Source organism: Laccaria bicolor, genomic scaffold, assembly GCF_000143565.1.
Source record: "Laccaria bicolor S238N-H82 LACBIscaffold_4 genomic scaffold, whole genome shotgun sequence".
NCBI lineage: Eukaryota > Fungi > Basidiomycota > Agaricomycetes > Agaricales > Hydnangiaceae > Laccaria > Laccaria bicolor.
In genome coordinates, this window is record NW_001889875.1 from 1,293,704 (window position 1) to 1,312,880 (window position 19,177).

At 48.4% G+C, this 19,177-nt stretch overlaps 7 protein-coding genes across 7 annotated transcripts; 3 read left to right on the forward strand and 4 right to left on the reverse strand.

Annotated features, from left to right (window-relative positions):
- Positions 1–934: 934 nt before the first annotated feature.
- LACBIDRAFT_231619 (uncharacterized protein) lies at positions 935–4,601 on the reverse strand (the record flags this gene model as incomplete). Its single annotated transcript, XM_001876979.1, has 8 exons — positions 935–1,034; positions 1,089–1,312; positions 1,376–1,619; positions 1,674–1,816; positions 1,877–2,035; positions 2,434–2,569; positions 3,822–4,342; positions 4,392–4,601. Coding segments are annotated over 8 exons (1,737 nt in total), but the record flags the coding sequence as incomplete, so codon positions are not given.
- Positions 4,602–4,838: 237 nt separating this feature from the next.
- LACBIDRAFT_246507 (uncharacterized protein) lies at positions 4,839–5,286 on the reverse strand (the record flags this gene model as incomplete). Its single annotated transcript, XM_001876980.1, has 4 exons — positions 4,839–4,854; positions 4,910–4,937; positions 4,991–5,079; positions 5,138–5,286. Coding segments are annotated over 4 exons (282 nt in total), but the record flags the coding sequence as incomplete, so codon positions are not given.
- A 148-nt stretch (positions 5,287–5,434) lies between these two features.
- LACBIDRAFT_246001 (RNA polymerase I-specific transcription initiation factor RRN3 family protein) lies at positions 5,435–7,997 on the forward strand (the record flags this gene model as incomplete). Its single annotated transcript, XM_001876522.1, is given in 10 exon segments — positions 5,435–5,608; positions 5,661–5,959; positions 6,062–6,302; positions 6,354–6,413; positions 6,585–6,762; positions 6,817–7,000; positions 7,058–7,350; positions 7,366–7,460; positions 7,536–7,676; positions 7,731–7,997. 10 exon segments carry the CDS (start codon positions 5,435–5,437, stop codon positions 7,995–7,997), a joined length of 1,932 nt encoding a protein of 643 aa, XP_001876557.1.
- Positions 7,998–8,121: 124 nt separating this feature from the next.
- Positions 8,122–10,863, reverse strand: LACBIDRAFT_292773 (uncharacterized protein; the record flags this gene model as incomplete). Its single annotated transcript, XM_001876981.1, has 5 exons — positions 8,122–8,361; positions 8,465–8,746; positions 8,806–10,118; positions 10,258–10,375; positions 10,423–10,863. The coding sequence occupies 5 exons, from the start codon at positions 10,861–10,863 to the stop codon at positions 8,350–8,352; spliced, it is 2,166 nt and encodes a 721-aa protein (XP_001877016.1). The 3' UTR covers positions 8,122–8,349.
- A 398-nt stretch (positions 10,864–11,261) lies between these two features.
- On the forward strand, positions 11,262–11,598 carry LACBIDRAFT_311548 (uncharacterized protein; the record flags this gene model as incomplete). The annotated part of the gene is made up of 2 exons (XM_001876523.1): positions 11,262–11,312; positions 11,392–11,598. 2 exons carry the CDS (start codon positions 11,262–11,264, stop codon positions 11,596–11,598), a joined length of 258 nt encoding a protein of 85 aa, XP_001876558.1.
- Positions 11,599–12,056: 458 nt separating this feature from the next.
- On the forward strand, positions 12,057–12,395 carry LACBIDRAFT_311549 (uncharacterized protein; the record flags this gene model as incomplete). The annotated part of the gene is made up of 1 exon (XM_001876524.1): positions 12,057–12,395. The coding sequence occupies exon 1, from the start codon at positions 12,177–12,179 to the stop codon at positions 12,393–12,395; it is 219 nt and encodes a 72-aa protein (XP_001876559.1). The 5' UTR covers positions 12,057–12,176.
- A 345-nt stretch (positions 12,396–12,740) lies between these two features.
- Positions 12,741–19,104, reverse strand: LACBIDRAFT_311550 (RhoA GTPase effector DIA/Diaphanous; the record flags this gene model as incomplete). The annotated part of the gene is made up of 20 exons (XM_001876982.1): positions 12,741–12,974; positions 13,025–13,120; positions 13,176–13,349; positions 13,401–13,522; positions 13,574–13,712; positions 13,763–13,846; positions 13,899–14,054; positions 14,123–14,167; positions 14,216–14,343; positions 14,398–15,409; positions 15,460–15,537; positions 15,586–15,696; positions 15,750–15,863; positions 15,918–16,080; positions 16,142–16,530; positions 16,586–17,002; positions 17,058–17,825; positions 17,884–18,419; positions 18,472–18,819; positions 18,870–19,104. The coding sequence occupies 20 exons, from the start codon at positions 19,102–19,104 to the stop codon at positions 12,741–12,743; spliced, it is 5,349 nt and encodes a 1,782-aa protein (XP_001877017.1).
- Between the last annotated feature and the right edge of the window lie 73 nt (positions 19,105–19,177).

Sequence of the window (19,177 nt, forward strand, 5' to 3'; positions counted from 1 at the left end):
GAAGATGCTTAGGTGCACCGAAGGAAAAAAGGCACCTGGCCGCATTGATCGTTGTATGGTTGCTGCTTGCGTTCCCATGGGTCTAGTTCACCAAAACAAGTCGGGCAGCAAGCGTGGCCGTAACGTCGCCCCGACTTACTGTTGATATGCCTAGAAGATGGATGTTGGAGCAATGCAGAGCGAGCATTATCGCGGTCGCATCATCGTGACCCTAAAAGTCCTGAGCAAGTCTCAAGTGTGAAGAAATTATAAGCGACAAACCGGGTCGACGTCCAACCAGACGTACTTCATCGTCGCAGTGGCTGATATCTTTCTTGTTGACGGTTGTTTCACTCTCCTCTTATATTGAGTCTATGTATCTCCGTATTCCAAAGTGAGTTCAGCCTCTTCGCAACCTTCACAAAAATGGAACATTCTGCATCTCTCCAGCAGCAAGTAGATCCTCGTCAAAAGCATCCTCCCCGCCCTCCTCATCCGCTCCCTCGGCATCTTCATCATCGTATCCCTCCTCGCCCTCCTCTCCTTCTTCTTCATCATCCTCATCCACACCAAAGTTCATCTCGTCATCATCCAATGAGCCAGGCATACTCGTCATGCTCCGCCGCCTCTGCCTATTCCTATGTCCATAAATATCCACATCGGCATCTTCATCGTCCGAACCCGCGTACGAAGAAGTCCCAGCGTGTGATTCAGGACTCGTACTCCGCCTCAACCCAAGCGTCGTGCTTAGTCTCTCAAACGAGGACATCTGGCGGAGGTGAGCATTACGATACGAATCACCATTGGGAGCGCCGTCCATTGGCAGCTTGACGGGATTTTGCCTCCCGACCAAACTGAAATTCCGTAGTCGCGCTAGCGCACTCTGATTTGAGGTATCCGACCTTGCGCTCAGCGCGGGTGAAGGAGGTGACAAATCAGGAAGAGGATAATCTTGTACCGGAGCTTTCCAGTAATTGAAATCCGTAAATTCCGGAGTCCACTTGCGATGAATGGGGGGAAACATTTGATCCACCAAGTCAGTCATGTGAATGTACCTTCATTCACCCATTGAGTAAGAGTACAAGGCTGGCAAGGAAAACCGAACTCACGATGACTTGTACCCAGCGAGCTCCAACAACTCCATCTTCACCTCACCAGTAGAGTCGATGGTGAAGATTCGCGCACTGGGCACGTTCACACTTCTATATGACAGTGCGTCTGTAATACGGTTTCCAAAACCAGCGTAAAATGGCTTTCGGGCAGACTCTCCAAACAACCTTTGAATATCACGCAAACATGCCATCTTGAATACTTCAGGTTTCCGCATAATGACCTCTCTGTAAAACAAAAAGCGCCATAAATTGATATGTGACCATCTATGTAGGAAAAAAAGAACTTGCCGGTGCAACGAAGCCATTAGACGATCCGGACTCATAATGACAGGACCTTCAGGAAGCTGATAGTTGTTCTGTTTGATACCCTTGAGATAATCGCGGGTTGCGTCTGCTTGGCCAATCGCTCGAGAAGTGAGATACATAATCTTGTATCCGTTTCGAGTAATATCTGTGTAGAGCTTGGCCACACCGAGATGCGTCCAGTCCCGCCCAATCATAGCGAACACATGTCCCAAACCATCGGATCTGTCAAAGGATAACACTTTGAGACCTAAAGATCGAAATGAGAGGCACACTTACTTTGTGATTGTTCCATCAATGTCCGAAATGACTACCTGATCTGTCGAGTCCCACACAAAGATCCTAGCTGTAGCAGCAACTGCCCCAGAAGCCGATAACGAGAAGGTGATCGTATTTGATCCTGAACGCAAATTCAGAGATTTCTATGGCAAGTAGACGTAAGCAAGAGGGTACCCGATGTTAATGATGAGACGAATATCTACAAGTTGATCTGACGTCAACCTCAACGTCTTTGCAAATTTGCGTTTTGGAGCTGTGATTTGGGAGAAACCAGGAGCAGGAGAAAGGTCATCGACAGCCAGTCTCTCCTTCCTCGATATCGACGGACGCAACTCATCGCCAAAGGCGACTTCTGAGTCTGACTTGTGCCTCAGTATAGGTTCTGGTTCTGGCAATCTTTTCTCCTGCAAGAAAGTGAGAGAGAATCATCAGAGGTGAATACGGCACTTACGGAATCTAAAGGCGCAGGTGAAGCCGTCAATCCAGGCCGACCATCCTTACCAGCCTCCGACTCTTTCCTCCGGCTCCTACTCCACCACTGTACCCACGAGAGCGACGTAGGCTTCTTCCCAGCGTTCATTCCCACTTGTCGGTCATCTTCCTGTTGTTTCTGTTGATCTGGTGGCTCAGATTTCGAACGAGAATGCATCTGATTCTGATTCGGCTTGTCCTCCTCCGTGTCAGATGGAGTCGTATTAGATGTAGGAGGGGGAGAGGGAGAGGCCGATACTGGTGGGGAAGCGGGCGTGGAAGAAGAAACGGATTCTGGCTGATCTTCGAGAGAGGAGGGGGATGCATGACGCACGGAATAACCAGTATTGCGCTCGCTCAAGGTGGCTTGTCGCCAGTGTGCAAGAGCGTCCATCAAGGGGGATCCATCATTGCGTGTTACGTATCTGAGAACGCAAATAAGTACTATGCGGAAAATGAGGCTGGAATGAAGACTGACTGTTCGACACCAACCCAGCGAATAACAAGCTGTGGATGGCTCAATATACTCTCGTCGTCCAGGAACTGGTCAAAGCTGACGAGGCCCTGCTCAAACAGACGCGTTGCTTCTACCTCATCTTGTCCACGTTTACTGGAAGGTAACACACGCAGACCTCCCGCTCTCGACCCGTCTCTGATCTTTCTGCCTCTGCCCTCATCCTCGTCCAATGAATCAGCAACAGCATCTTCTATTGCTGATTCGCCCGGTACCAAACTAAGCTGAAATGCCATCCGCCTCCCTTCAATTTTCAAGATAAACTTGGTGGGATCATCCTTCCTGACAATTAGCAAACCCCCTGCACCAAACTCTGCGCCATTGGAATCCTGTCCGCCGTACTCCCTCGCTCCTTCATCCGGACTTGGTGAACTCGCCTCAAAGTCTTCGTATTCCTTCCATCCCCTGCTATCCCTCTTCTGCTTCCTGGACGTCGGACTTCCCTGCAACTCGGGGGGAACACTCTGACTTCGCCCACGATCCCTAACTCGATCACGAAGGTATGAGAATTCATAATCTTCCTCCTTCTCCTCCTCCTGCTGGTTAAGCTCATTGTGCTGCAGCTCAGGAAGGTGCATCCCACCAAGTCGACGAGGTTTGTTCATTCTCATGCTTTTCGCTTCCCATCCTAATTTCCCATCTAGCAGGGGCCCTCCCCCGCTGCCATTTATACGTCCACCCTTCCCAAACGATGCCTTCATAGGAGATGGTTGAGGAAACGCGCCCCATTCCCACGAGTACTCTTGCTGGGGCGGTTGAATTTTCAACGGAGGTTTTGACGACGAAGAAAGATTGCTTTCTTCTTCCATCATGTCAGGTGGTGGCTCGGATGTTGCCCGGAAAGAGGGGAAGGTGATTGGTTCTGAAGATTCGGAGGATGGGAAGGTTTGCGGGTGCATTTCGTGGTGCATAGATTGTGTATGAGGTGGTGGAGGAGGACTTGGAGGCTCTACATATAGAAAGTTATCAGTATATACCTTGTTTGTAAGGCGTGACATTTACGAGTCCTGCTTCCTGAGGGAAATTTGAACTCTTCATGGTCTGGATTAGATTTCTCTCTCCTGTATCCTGAGTGGTAGCCTTGTGCATCCAAAGTAACGTCTATGGAACGTTGAGCTGTACCGATGCGTGAAGAGTGACCCTCTCACTGACCGTGATGGTACTCGACCTCTGGAACATGAATTTGACCATTGAGTAACTTCAAAGCCTCATCAGCGCGTTTATCCTGCTCCTCCTCTGTATGTGATCTCAAAGGAAGAGTAGACTGCCGTAGAGTGTTACGCGAAGCAGACTTTCTTAGCGCCGCAGGAATGGTATAGGTCTGCTTCGGGGTCGTGTTCACCGGCTGCATATGCTCCGGCTCTTCCTCGCCTGATCTTGATTGACTGCCCCCAACATGGGCATCAAGATCAAGAAACTCGGGCTCTTGGGCTTCGGGCTCCTCTCGGAGTTGCCCTTCCTCGTGTTCCTCGCCTCCGGATCCATCGGGAGTCTTGCCCGAATCTTGCTGCAAAACGAAATGGTCAGAGACTATGTCGGGCGATACATCGGAAGGCTGAATTATGGGACTGGTAATGAGGTCTGCAGGAATGTCATCGTCCGTTTCAAAGACGAAGAAGGCTTCGCCAGCGTCGCCGATCTTCATATTAAACGGAATGGGGTTTCCGTTAACAAAGACGTTGACCTGAGTTATAATAAGTAAGAAGTAGATAGTTTATGAGAATACTTTGCACCTTCTTTTCCCCTGGTCTGAGGACCTGCCATTTTCCGAAGCGGACATGGAAGGGAGAGCAAGCAAGTTCCGTACCTCCGTCGTCGGTCGGTCGCTGTATTACGATGACATCGATGGCGCCAGTCAAAGTTGAAGGGTTTATTGGAGGGAGTTCCTTGTAATATTGATATGGTGCGCTAATGACATTGACCGCACCACGAATGTAGTTCATAGGTGCTCTCGATAGGGGTATGAGGAGAAGGAGCAACAAAAGGCAAACACGTGAACGTGAAAGTATCATGTGATACAAGATATGTAACGAATATTCATTGAATGAATTCAAAGTACAAGTACCAGTAAGTACCAGTCCTAGTGCCCATGGTCTGCAGCTTCGTGGTCGTACAACGGTCCCAAGGGTGGCTGTAGGTCTCGTCAGTAACGTGCCATCAAAGTGTTTCAACCCGCTCACCGGTGTGTTCCGCTCCCTGCACACAAAAGTTTGAGATTACCATCTTGGCCAGACGGAAATGCAGAACGTACCACTTGGTGCCTCCTGGCGCAGTGGGTGCTGAAAGGGTCTTGTATTCAGCTTAGCCACGTAAAAATACATCATAAACTCACGAATATAAGGATCGGGGTGCTTCATATTTGCGAGATGGGCCTCAGCTTTCTCCAGAATCTCTGCCAACGCCCGAGGGTCGTGCACATTCCTAGGAATGAGTCACAATGAGTTCATTGAGTGGGGATGCTAACACTTTGACGGCTCACCGGTTCCGCTCAAACTCTGCTCTGATTTGGAGAGCTTGTGGACGCCAGAGATCGCGTCTAATAGTCCAATCTAAAGAGTTTTGGAGGTATCGTCTATAAAGAGACTTGACATAAAGCCTGTGCGCCGACGAGAACGTCGAGGTGGACATGGTAAGGTTCCGAGTGGTTACGTAAGCCAGGAAAAGTTTCCTTTGCTCCTCGTCTTGCAAACAACTTGCAATGGACCCCCACTCACGACGCTCTCAATTCAATCAGCGTTTTCCAAAGTCAGGTCCACAAGCAAGAGTTGTAGAAATTATGAAGGATCCTCATCAAAAATATCCCCCCAAACACACCCAAGGTGCCCCAGCACCATCGTCTCTCCTAATCCGTCGTCCAATCGCAACAAATTCTCGCATAAAACAAGATCAGAATGTTCGCAGAGACATGTACCTTGCATTCGTCAACAATGCTCTCCACGAAAAGTCAATTGTACGTCCTCCCACCCATCGCGTGCCACACATTCCCATCTCGATATCTCCAGGGAAACAGCGAATCCTTCGATCAACTCGTCAACCAATTCAACTTCAAGTCATCCAGCAATGATGCTCCAACGCAACCAGCTCAATTGCGAGTTTGGATTGCTGCTCTCTCTCACATCGTTTCGCGTCTTGAGCGCACACACTCTGCACTGGTCGAAGCATTAGTAAACATGCCTTGGACAACTCTCGATAGCGCGACAGTAAAGTCATACACTGTATTCATCGGAATGCTTCTCAGTGCCCGTCCAGAGTATCTGTCTCTCGTCCTTGGCAAAATAGCTCAAGGATTTACACATCGTGCGTCACCTCTCATCTACTCGACAACCAACCTCATTAATGGGAAAACCTAAATAGAATCTGGAATTCAAGCACTCAATTTTGGTATGCCAGAAGGGTCATCGAGTCCTCTCACTCGTCGCGTGATATATGACAGATTGCACAATCTTCTTGGTCACATTCTCTCCCTTATCCCAACTTTGCCCTCAACCCTTCAGCCCCTCCTTGTTCGCCATTTTCCCCATAAACGTCAAAACCAAGTTGTACAGACGACGTACATTCGCAACCTTCTCAGAGTGTCAACATACTGCCCTGAGCTCTCTGACAAGATCTTGGCGACAATTGTAGATCGCGCCATACAAATCGATGTGCGTTTTGCTCTTTTCGGACGATCATTCAGCGTCTAATTTCTTTCATAGGTTGAGATCCAGGTTGAAATCGAAGAACTAGAAGAGGAAGAAAATATACAGGATCAGGATGTGTTCGAGATTGATCCATTTGACGTCGTTGTTGGACAAGAAGGGGACAATTCCGACTCTGAGGAGGAAGACGATGAAGAGGATAACTTCAGCGATCTTTCCTCAGATGCAGGTGACTTGGGAGACAGTGAACCTCAAGTATCTCTACACACGAACGTGAAGCACATCCAGGATATGGTCAAGAAGCTCGATGCTATTCTTACCCTTATATTCCAACATTTTCACCGCACATATACCTCCCTATCAGCTTCCTCATCCTCGAATACTCGCCTTTCATCTCCCGCTGAACTACTGCCATTACCTCCATTACCCTCTACCCTCACCATCCCACTGACGCCATCGTTCGACAGTTTATTCTCTCAACCACCTGACCTCGCCGAACCTCCCATACCCACTCCTGCAGGCCACGCCCAGGCATCAAAATCTAGTTCCCTACGTATACAGTTCCATTCCTTGCTCTCCATCTTTGACCGCACCATTCTCCGGACGTTTAAATCACGCTATACACAATTCCTCGTGTTCTGGTACACCTCCCTCGACCCAGAATTCGCGGACATCTTTCAAGGGATGCTCGTCGACCGGGCTTTGTTCTCCTCCGCACCCACCGCACCCACGACATCCAATCCCAACTCCTCCGCCAGCAGCTCTCCAACAACACCAGAACTTACACGAGCAGCAGCGGCATCTTACATTGGTAGCTTCGTATCACGAGCAACTTTTGTGGACGGCGACGGCGCGAGGAGGGTAGTTGCCGTGCTGTGTGAATACCTTCAAGCTCACCTTGACGGCGTGGAGGAGGCCATTAAGCTTCATGGTGATGACTGGGTAGGAGGGGCGCAGCATGCTGTTTTCTATGCTGTTGCACAGGCTGTGTTTTTAATTTTTTGTTTTCGTTGGAGAGATCTTTTGCAAGACGCAGATGTTGATGACGAGGTTGGTGTTGCGTTCAAAGGGCTCAGGTCGAGCAATGTGAGTGGGAAGAATAAATGGATACCTGAGTTGAGCGTGTTAAAGAGGGTTGTGATATCTGTTTTGAATCCGTTGAAGGTACAGCTCTCTGTCTTCCCAAAAAAAAAAAAAAAAAAAAAAAACCCCGCTCATTTTTGTTTTTATTTTTTGTAGGTCTGCTCCCCTAACGTGGTGATGCAGTTCGCTCGCGTTGCGCACCACACTGACTTCATATACTGCTACACAATTCTCGAGTCCAATAAACGATCAGAATACGGCCCCTCCCCTAACTCTATCCCAAATTCCAACACCACTGTCACTAACAAACCACAATCCGTCCTACTACGACACCAGCCCGTAGATGCTGAGCTGAACACGTTTTTCCCTTTCGACCCATATCGCCTCCCCAGATCAAACGTCTTCATTCAGGGAGTGTATAGAGAATGGGCGGCCGTTGCGATAGACGACGACGACGACGATGACGAAAATGAAGACGAAGATGGGTGCAAAGACATAGACGACCTGGCAGGCAACGGGTACCTGAACATTCCGCAACCTTCACGGAGCCAGGATGAGGACGATACCGGGCTAGGAGCATCGTTGGGGGGGATGAGCATTAGCCCAAAGTTTCGGTGATGGACTTGACGTGATTCTATTTTTCTTTGCTTCGCTCAGATGACACTTTGTCGGTTTTCTACATTGGCCCAAAGATTCAGTGATGGACTTGACATGATTCTATCTTTCTTTTCTCCGCTCAGCGTGGATGACACTTTTATATAGTATAGCAAAGGATATATGGCTATGAAACCTTCATATTGGCATCGATAATTGTTTGGCTGACAATTGGAAAGGGCAAGCCCACCAATTTGCTTGCGAGGGCGAGGCCTATATTATTTACAATTGAAAAAAAAGAAATCCAAATCCCTTTCGCCTGCGCAGGACAACAAGATAACAAAGATAGCTTCAAGAGTCGCACTGGGTAAACACACTAGGTCCAATCCTGCGTCAAAGCAGAATGAACGACAGAACAAAATTGAGGTCAAACAACATACAGGTTCGGTGATCACATCGATATGATTCGCGTCCATCTGTAATCGGCTTACCAACGGTACAAAGGAATCTGTTGAAGGGCTGTAGTTGAGGGGTGCCCAGTGCGTACGTTCCATTAATCGGCCGATTTCTTCTCTCAGCGGTTCCCCAAAATGTTTGATCAACTCCTTGACTATGTGTGGCGGAGTCCAATCAGGAAGAGTACATGACGTGATGGTTCTATGAGAGCCTCTGATGAGGAATGGCTGGTTTGTTGCTTGTGGTGTAATAGTCGACAGGAGTGTTGCACATACAGGACAGCAGTGCTTCGATGTCCCAATAACTCGCCCGTAATGCTATCAAGCAAGATGAGAGGGGAAAAAACAGGATGTCGATCATGTGCAGCATGGCTCACCTGCATTTTACTCAGAAGTGAAGAGTACTGCGGGTGAGTCCCATCGAAAGGAGTGCTAATGAGCGTTGCAAGAGCGGCCTCGCAATGAAGCGAACCTGAGAATTTAGTCACAGAAAGTTTGGCAAAGATCATACAGACATCAGCGATGTAGCGCAGGCCACGGGTGACTTCAGAGGTTTGATGAGGATTAGCCAGAATGTCCACGAGGTTCTTTTTGAGGACTTGAAGGATATCCTTTGCGCACGCTTTACAGCCCGGAACACTAGTCTTATCCTGGATCCAGGTCACGCCTTGAACCACACGATCGAAACTGGGTTGATGCTCGGAGCTGGACCGATAAGTCTTCAATATCTCATCCCATGTGTTAAGAGCATCCTGAGCATGACCAGCTGTCCTACCATGATTTGCATTTATGCCATTTTCCAGAAATTGCAAAATTTCTTGGTTGCTCCAAAGGCGAGAACCTGGACCAAGTGGTGACCACGTGGGAAAGAAATTACTGTCTGTGAGGAGTTCCTTCCAGGGCATCATGTCGACACCAACTGATGGACTTTTCAGTATTTGAAGGGAGATATACTCGACTGGGAGACCCCGAATGAGCAGGTGGGTGGAATGGAACTGAGACACCAGCAACTTCATCCATTTCAGAGTTGCATGGTATCCAGCTTCAGATTTGATCTCCTCAAACTCATCCTCATACTTATCCCCAGAAACATCGTCAAGCGTATTGTCGTTCGGATCATTGGAGTCTGCACTAGCAACAGCATGACCATTGTTACTGGGATCCTCTTCGTCAGGCGCGTTATCACGACCATCAGCGTCTTGGGGAGACTTGAGTGGCTCTTCGTCAAAAGAGTTATTGCCCTCATTGAAAGGAACACCAGCCTCGTGTACGATTGAGTCGTCGTCACTGGGGACAATGTCGACCCGAATGGGATCTATATCTGGTTCGTTCTCCCGACTCTTGGGAAGACTGGACGCTGCTAAGCCAGAAAGCGACCCCCTGAGAGTTTGCAAGTGCATTCGAAGGGCAGCGCCTGTGTTTAGGAGGCTGTGAAGCAAATATCCGGCCCAAGAGACCCTGGTGGCTGCTTTTCTAAACATTTCTCTGGAAGGCCCATCATCTCCGGTCGTAGTGTTCATTCGCTCAAGCTCCTTTCTGTAGATTTCCAGGATGGAGAGTAGCAACTGATGGAATTCCTTGAATGTGTGTTTGTTATAAACGGGGGTCGTTTTGGCGGACTTATGATTATATTGCAAACGTTTGAATTCGTATTGCCCAGGATGAGAGTTCAGGAACCGCCAAACAGTCCCTATCAATTATGATCTCAGAATCATCTGGAGTGATGTCGGGTTTGGCCTTGTCAAAATCAATCTCGTCAAGATTGACGTCGTTCAAGGCCTTGAAGAAGGGCATTGATCGTGCATGACTTGTGCGCTGGCCCAGCTTACGGAAGCATGCAATGACCATGTACATATTGAGCTGTTTCAAGGACTTCACTTCTCCTTGGCGAGTCCGCATGTTGAGGATCTTCTGAAGCATCCAAATATGGTTGTCCAGCGAAGTGGACTGACGTCTGTGAAGGAGGAAAAATGTGAGAATGCAATAGTACATACGAGAAACCCTTGCGAAGGTAGGACATTGTCAATATATTGACTCCAGATCTCGGTGTCATCGAAACCACCGCGCTTCCTCCTTTCCTTCTTGAATTCCTTGAACTGACTGGGAATATCTGGTGTCCGGAGCATCTGTTCGGTAGCTTCCAGATCATCGGAACGGGGTTCCTCGGTGAAGACACCATTCATTCGTTGAGGTGCGGAAGTGACAGTGACGTGCGGAGGTTCATGCGTTGTGGAAGTGATGACGACGTGAACAGGTTCAAAGGGATCAGTTCGAGAGGCTTTCTTGAAAGCCACTGCATGATCTTCATTTTCAAGGACAGCCAAGGAGGCAAACGCAGAGGACAATTTGAGCTCGTTTTTCTCCCTATTTGAATCTGCCTGGATGTGACCTGTGTAGATGCGCCCATCAATCATGAAAGCCTTGCTAAAGTGCATGATCGTTCGGAATGCAAGTATATCCTTGCGGTGATCTGAGGCGTTTGTTTCTGGATGGTTGGCTTCATGGTATTGGGAATCTGCCGCCAATTGTTATGCCTTTGGGTGTCCGTTCTATCCAGTATTTGATGAAGCCCTCACCGGCGGCTGACGGGCTCTCGATTTGGGAGGCTGTCTTCCCCTGGTACATTGGATATATGATGATGAATGATTGTGCAGGATTAGGGAGGCGGACAGTTAGATACGGTTGACGGCTAGTACTTACTAATTAGTAGGTGCTTATAAATAGATTCTACATGTAGCAGCGTCCGTGTGCAACAAACACCTCACCCACTCCACGAAATATCCGCCCTCCTCCCTATTCTCGTCACGCCTCCCCCACTACATCGCTTTCGTCAATGACACTACTGCTCAATATTAGCAATACCGCCCGCACATTGTCTCATACGGCGACGACTCTGTACACTGCTAATTCATCACCTACTTATTCTCGCAAGCAAATTCTGACACCCCGTAAAATTTCTCTAGGCGAATCGTGTCCGGGAAAAAGGGAGAGAGACTTCTGCATGGTTTTTAATTTGTAGTTGCGGACCGACAAAGCGATGTACACCCTTTTCAAAGTTGTGGTTGAGAAGTAGTCGCCAAGATTTCTGCCGTTGGGAAAAATACTCTTCATGCTCCCCCGCAACTCCCCCGTTGTCTTCACCACGGTATCACGAATTTGAACTTATTTGATGAATGCACCCTCATATTTGCATGGCGTTGTCATTCCATCCTCGCTGACGTTTGAGTCCGAGCATGGAATCTATCTCCTGCGACTCTCTTTACAGCGCCTGATCGACGACAAATTTCTTTCCTTCAACTGACTCTTTTGCGATAAGTATCGAAATGACGCACTCGTATACACATACATTCGAAATGACATGCCCTACCCTTCCCTATCGTGACACCGTTTTTACACACTTTTGAGATTCCGCCGAAAACCTTAATTCCCGAAATGGTCAAACCTCACATGACCTGTGGGAACGACGCCCAAGTCCACGCTCACAAACCAGCAACAAACCACACTTATATCAAACCTATACCATCCCTCTCAGAATCTCGCGCCCGTCAACCCGTCTCAAGTCCAACGCGACAAACCCTGCAACCGAAAATCTGCCCAACGTCGGTATTGGCACAAACAGAAACCCCGACTACGCCAACCACATCCAGCAAGGGTGCGAAAACGATGACTCCAACGCCGAGTGCCCAACCACGCCGTCGACGACAAAAGCTGCCAGCAGTGAAGACAAGCAATTGACCGCCCAACGCGCATGACAGGACTTGGACACGGCCCCATCCATTCACGCAAGTCCGACACCAACGACGGGTCGGGTGAATTCCAGCACAAGCGACCACGACGCGATACACATGGCAGGGCGTGGGATGGCGCCCCTCCAGGTGGGAAATGGTGGGGCTGGGAAGCTAGGGGATCCAAGTCGCGACTGGTATGTGGTCAACTACTTCCCCGCCGTTACAAGATGTTGCTCTAGTAGCATAGGTATTACAGATTTGCTATTTTGGATTGCCGTAGGTAGTTACTGTACTCACTCCCTTGTAAATATTCTTTATCTTAGAAATATATCGGCGCCAAAACTGCAAAAGCAACCACTTATTTCACAGAAGATGTACTCGGGTACTTGTGAATTCGGGCAATATGCGTTTGGGTGCGTTGGGCCGACATCACATGATGACGCTCCTTTTTAAGAAATAAGGTTTTCGGCGGAAAGTGATCAACTGTTTTTACACTCGAGCGTCGACGTTGTAATGGCATCCATAATTTTTTAAAATTCGATAAATAGTTAGGGTACATCTGTAGATGGAAATTATTAGAAGCGTCAACTATCGAATAACCGACTTTGAGGTCTGCCACCAGCATTAGCTCCGTCAAGGAAGATCTTGCTCAAAGGTCGAGGTCTATTCCTCCGCTTCCCTTCTCTCATACTACGGATGGCTTGGTCCAGATCTCCACGCCCAACAGAACGTTTGCCGGCCGCGTAACCTTGTGAGGGCGGTTTCAAGGTCGAATGTGAAGTTTGAGTCGAAGGAGGATCTTGCAATGCCACGACGGTCTTAGTGTGTGTTAGTGTAAGTAAATCTACATAGAGAAATGGAAACTGACCCCTGCGCTCACAGCAGGCTTGATCTTCGGCGTGGAAGGTTTTGAAACAATCTTCATGACCTTAGCCTCAGCATCATGAACCTCCAATGCACATTTCTATTTACAAATGTCAATATAACCATCGCCAGGTAACCAGTGATTCTCGACTTACCTGAAGCGACGACGAGAATGAGGCTACTAGTCCAAAGAAATCTTCCGGCTTGGGCGCTTCTGGGGAGTTGGGATCTTCACCATAATACTTCAGGAGCGCTTTGAGTTCTACTTCAATCGCAATACCCATGTTCTTCAATGCACCGACGATGGGTCCAACTTGTTCGACATAAGGCTATTCGACAGTGAGAACATCTTATTTCCAGACGATGCAAGTGGAATTTACCCGCATAATTTGTATGAATCGATCGTTACTAGGTAAGTCTCTGGATTCCCGAAGCTCGACTTTCAGTTGATCAAGTCCTGACACGAGTGCGTTGACGGATTGAGTAGTTGTTTGCACCGACACTGTTTTGACGTGATTAGAGGAGCTTCTGTGCGACCAGGACAATTCCTCACCTCGAGCAGCCGCCTCAAGGCTCGGCAGCTCCTCAATAAAGGTGGTTAGTGACTGATCCTTGCGCATAAGGACCTTGGCAAGGTAATGCAGGAGAGTGGGGCACTCCGGTCCTCCTCTAGCGGTCTTTGTTTCTTTCATCTAACGATTTTCTTTTGGTGAATTGCCAACTTCAAGGACCCCTGACATACCTTCAACAAGGATTCAAGCTGGAAACCTCGAGCACCTCCACGGAAGGTGGATCCGTTCAAAGCATTCCCGACAGCCAAAGAAACCTAAAGCTTTATCAGTGGTGGCTTTCGCAAACAGCAGAATCCGCTTTCCCACCTGCAAAATCTGCTTGAACTTCGAGGATGTGCGGAGTTCTTGGGAGGCGTTTCTCAGAGTATTTAGATCCGGTCGAATTTCTTCAATATCAAGATCTAGCTTGCGACGGTATAGCATGCATTCGAGACGCTCTGAGAGGCGAGGAATTGTGATGATCTAGATTTGGGATAAATTGAGAACGTCTGATTATTTTAGTTTCATACTTGACTAAAATATTGATCTGCCTTCGCGAGTTTTCCGATTTCGTCAAAGTTCTGAATTCTTTGAACCTATGCAATGATGAAGAAATAGGAAGACGCGGGACGGAATGAATGTACCTCTTCTGATGTTGGCAATTGCTTGCTGATGGCCTTTAGATCGTCAATGGACAGCGTTTCATCATCAATTTCCAACAAAGCCCTCCGTATTTCAGGATAGTCCATTTTTATACGCGAAAGCATGATAGCTACAATAATCGGAGACGTTGGTCACGATCCAAGGAGGTAGAAAGAAAGCAAACCAATATTGTTGGCCCTACTAATATCCAAAAGTGTTGTAACGTTTTGCCTCCGTGGACTGATTAGTTGTGACGGCGTAGAGGGTGCGTTATCGATTATGAAGGTCGTCTCGAGGTCAGACAGATCAAAGTGAATGTTGGGCGATAGCTCATTCCAGACGGTGGCTGCCACGGAAGGTCCGGATATCTTGTTCCAGAAGAAGGGTCTGAGACGTTTACTTGGCTTGCTGACCTTGAGAATGCCGCCTGCTCTTGGTGGTCCAGGGGGAGGAGGTGGGGGTCCATCAAGCGGTAGAGGGGGAAAACTTGAACTACTGACCGACGAAGCGGGCGGCGGTGGCGGTGGCGGTGGAGGTGGTGGTGGAAATGGTGAGCTATTATTACCGGGTAGTGCGGGAGGCGGCGGTGGTGGGGGTGGAGGCGGAGGAGTGTGGAGAGGGAGAAGTGGGGGCGAATGAGGAGGAATAAGTGGAGGTGAATGAAGTGAGAAAAATGGGGGTGGAGGCGGAGGCGGAGGAGGTGGCGGAGGCGGAGGCGGAGGGAAAGATGCCTCATCATGGTCCGAAGCAGTTTCAGAGACAGGCTTTGGATTGGATTCGGTGTCTGGTGATGTAAATGACAGAGGCAGAGCTTCGAGTAAGATGTCTCGTGAAGAGTCTTTCGAGGAATCGACTGCATGGGATAAGGCAGCAAGTATTCCTAGTTGTTTGGGCCTGGTTGGAGGTGGAGGAGGGGGAGATTTTTTCGCCTTAAATTCTCGTTCTGTTTTTGGTTTGGCAACCAATTGAGCTCTAAGCTGTGACACCTCAGCAATCAGAGCAACAATCTGTTCATCCTTTTGGGTCAATCGCTCAATTGCGCGATTAGCGATGAGTTGTGCATCCATCTCAGCCTCTTTGTTCTCCTCACGAGCCTCTTCTCTTGAGAGAAATCTGGTATAGACTGATTCCAGCGCTCGCTTGAGGTAAGCAATTTCTTTGTCTTTTCTACCCAAACCATTTTCAAGCTCTCCATTCTGTCAATCATGAAGAGTTAAACAAGATACCCCATCAACAATGCCCATACCTTAAACTTCAACTTGGCGATCTCGTCCATAAGGGTGTTCCACTTGATTCGATCGCGTTCTCGCTTTGCGCGATCATCCTAGTCGGAGGTCAAATGGGAAATCTGGTCTGCAATCAATAAACGTACAGCTTCCCGTCCTTCACCCGGATTCTGAGCCTTACACCTATCAAGCTCAGTCTGAAGCTGAAGAACTTGCTTCTCCTTCTGCACTAGGCGTTGGACCAGACCATGAAAGTTCTATAGCAGAACCAGTCACTGTCAATGACATCATGTTTTGCGAACTGGCACACCTCAGACCCGGACCTTCCAGCCTTTGCGTGAGGGACTGAGATTCCGAGAGGAAAAGATTTCAATGTATTTATCTCAGCAATCTGCTGATTTAACTCGTTTCGCAGTTCCGTTCGCTAATAAGAGCGATATTAGGAGCGAGATAATCTTAATTGAACGAATGAACCTGCCTCCTCGCTAAGTTCCTCGACTTGGGTGCGCAACAACTCCAGTTCTCTTTCCACGACCTCCCTTGAATCGTTCTCCGAAGCAGCTTTAACCTCCAATTCTTGACCAGTAATGTCTTGAACAGAAGACGTAAAACGCTTCAAAAAAGTATGCCAGCTTTCATCACTTATATCAAAGGTGATAGTCAGTGTTGAAGGTCTGGCGGCGAAAAAGGGGAAACCATCACAAATTCTCGAGCATTGCTGCTTGTTCGACGAAGCGATCCAGGATAATGAACAAATCGGCCTTGAGCTGTCTGGAGTATTGGTTTATTTTACTGTTAATGTGCCAAAGACCATAGAAGGCGTACATGCCAACATCCCGTTGTAATAGCAGTCCATAATGCTTCAAAATATCAACCATCATGGGATATAATTCGCCGTGTTGTTTGGCTAGTTGTAGGAGGTCTTGGAAAACCACCTCAGAATCCGAACGTGTCCGCTGGTGAGCCTTGAGTCCTTGAGACATCATGGTCCGGGTACGTTCGCGCACGTCTTCTTCATCTTCGAATTTCTCCTCCGAATATACATCAAGTTGGGTCAACAAGGAATCTGGAGGTTTGATGTATCTCAAAGTCTGCGAGAAAACCGCCTATCCGAACCGATAGAAATAGGTATATCAAATCACGTACCACTATGACTTCATTTAGCCCGCGTCTACTAAGTTCTTCGCGAAGCATTATTCGCTCTTCGAGAGATTCAGGACAGTTTGCCAACGCATTTATTAGAGCCATGGAAGCCGTGCGCGCTTCCCATACACCCTCTTCTTCATTGCCAAAACTGGCCCCATTATCGCTCTCGGAATCAATGTCCACGTCGGGGGGACGAAGGGAAGCTATCAGTGTTTCAAAACGAAAATTCTCTTCGAACGCAATCCGAAAATCTGACATGGCTGCAAGGACGGCCCTGTGCCCTTCAGTGAGCGAAAGAATGCATATAGCCGCAAGAAGTTCTGATGCCAGCGTGTAGACTTTGAGTGAAAGGGTGTGCAATGAGTACGAAATGTGGGTAATGACGGTTGGAGAAGATAGAACTTCGTCAAAGCCAGGCTGTCAAGCGGTGAACATCACATCCTCCTTTAATCAGTTTAATTATGCTACTTACCTCAGTGTTGAGCAAGACTCGGAGACATTTGATTAACTCAAAAAGTACCGTCGTTTCTACCTCGTTGAGTCCTTTCCTCTTGCCGCCCTTCCCTACTAAGCCTGCTAGCAACACGCCGATAGCTTCAAGTCCTTTTTGGTTGCGCACGAAATCCTCAATAAAAGCAAGTTTCGCCGTTGATAGATGGACGCGTAGACTGATGAGGTGCTTCACCAGCTTCATATCGGGAGGCTTTCCGATACAAAGGGCGTCTATGTACCATTTGGCCGAATTCCCAGATTCTTTCTTGCCATTCTTGTCTCCTGAAGCAGTTTTTTCGCCTCCAGAAGATGTCCACCAACTACTCCAAAGACCACCAGTAGTTTGGATTTGAATTGGTTGCACTTCCTCAACAAATTCAATAGTTTGTGATTTCCCTCTGCCCGGAGAGCCTCGGCCAGCCGTGTTATCCTCTCCACTGAAGCCACTGGTGACCGCCGAGGCAACAGTCGGGGTGGCGCTGGGGGCTCCCCAACCAAAAATAGAGAAGCGGCGGGGCAGATTTGGGTCACCAGTTAGTTGGGGAATGAGTCGGGGAAGTAGGCTTGCAGCACTTGATGGGCCATATGTCACAGAGTGGGGTGGATTATTGGCGCGAAGAGTCGCTTCCGCATCCGAAGGCTGGCTGGAGGACCGGAATTGACGATTTTGGCGAAGTAGATACGCTTTGCGATCTCGTGTGAGTGCATACATTGCAGATCGTTTTTCACCTTTCAAACCAAACTCGTCCTGCAATTGGAACAAATATTGAGTAGGCTCCAAAATGTCGTGCGAATTATATACCTACCAGCATTAACTCGAAGGCAGCATCAAAATCATCCAGGTTGTCCCCGTCAGCTGAAGCCGTGGTCTGGTTTTCGTCTTGCATGTTTCCTGTCGGGGATTCAACCAGTCTGGGCTCGCTAACACTCTTTTTGTTGTCAGAAATAAAAACAGTACTGTGTCGGGCTGTCGTGGGTGACGTAGGCCGAAGCCACCCTTCAAACATGCTGGAAAGACGGCCTTGGGTGACAAGACCACGCTGTTCCATAGTCTGCGTTGCCGTGGGATGACGTAGATGCGATTCAGCTTGTCCAGCTAGCTTCGCAGTCCCTTCGTCTTCGTCTTCCTGGTCAGATTCTTGAAGAGCGGCAAGTCGCCTGAGAGTCGCTTCTGAGGGTTCAGAGCCAGCCGTAGGAACAACACGAGAATTTGTACGGCGATACCACTCATCAGGAACACAAAATCGAAGTATCCGGTGTCCTAAAGACCCGAAAGGATTTGCTGAAAAGGGGAAGCCTAGAATTTCGGGAATGAGAGAGGTCGTCGGAAGTCTTGTGGACTCTGGGCGCGTTAAATTTAGCAAGTCATAGAAACACAGATAGATAAAACTGACTTTGCGAATCCCTTTCTATCCAAACCTCCTCCAGGACGTACTCAAATTTTCCTCCAGGAATGGGCAATGATCTCGCCAGACCAAGTTCCTCGATCACAGTGTGGATTACGTCGTCTACTGACATTGTCCTTGATACAAAGACTTTGTATTCAAACCCATCGTGAATTTCTGGGACCCTAAGAAAAGCCAAAGAACAAGATAACTGAGGGTGGAGAGAGACCAATCGAAGTACAGGGTTGTGCAGGTGTGCAGTCATGGGAAACGAAGAGAAATGACGCTGAAGATATTCAGACTTCGCGGGAGGCGCATTTACCAGCGGCGCAACCAGCGTACTACTTTGTACGGTGCCTACAGGATGGATCAATTTAGATGAGCTAAATTGACGAACGCGAGCTTACCATCCCCAAGACTCAGGAGTTCGTCCTCCTCCCAAACCCTGCCATTCTGTTCTACTCTGATTCTCTGTAGGGCCCACCCATGATCATCGAGGTTTCCAAGTATCTGCTCTTTCACGCCTGGCAAGTCAACAAGAGTGTCGATAACGTCCTGAGCTCGTCCCTCCTGGGCAACCTCAGCGAAGACAAGAGAGCCTGTAGGAAGGATAGTCGGCACTATCAATGGATTTGTGAGCATGGAGGTCGCAGGCTATTGATGATTTCTACAGTCCAGAGCAAAATATTGGTGCACACTGCGAATCAAGATGCCG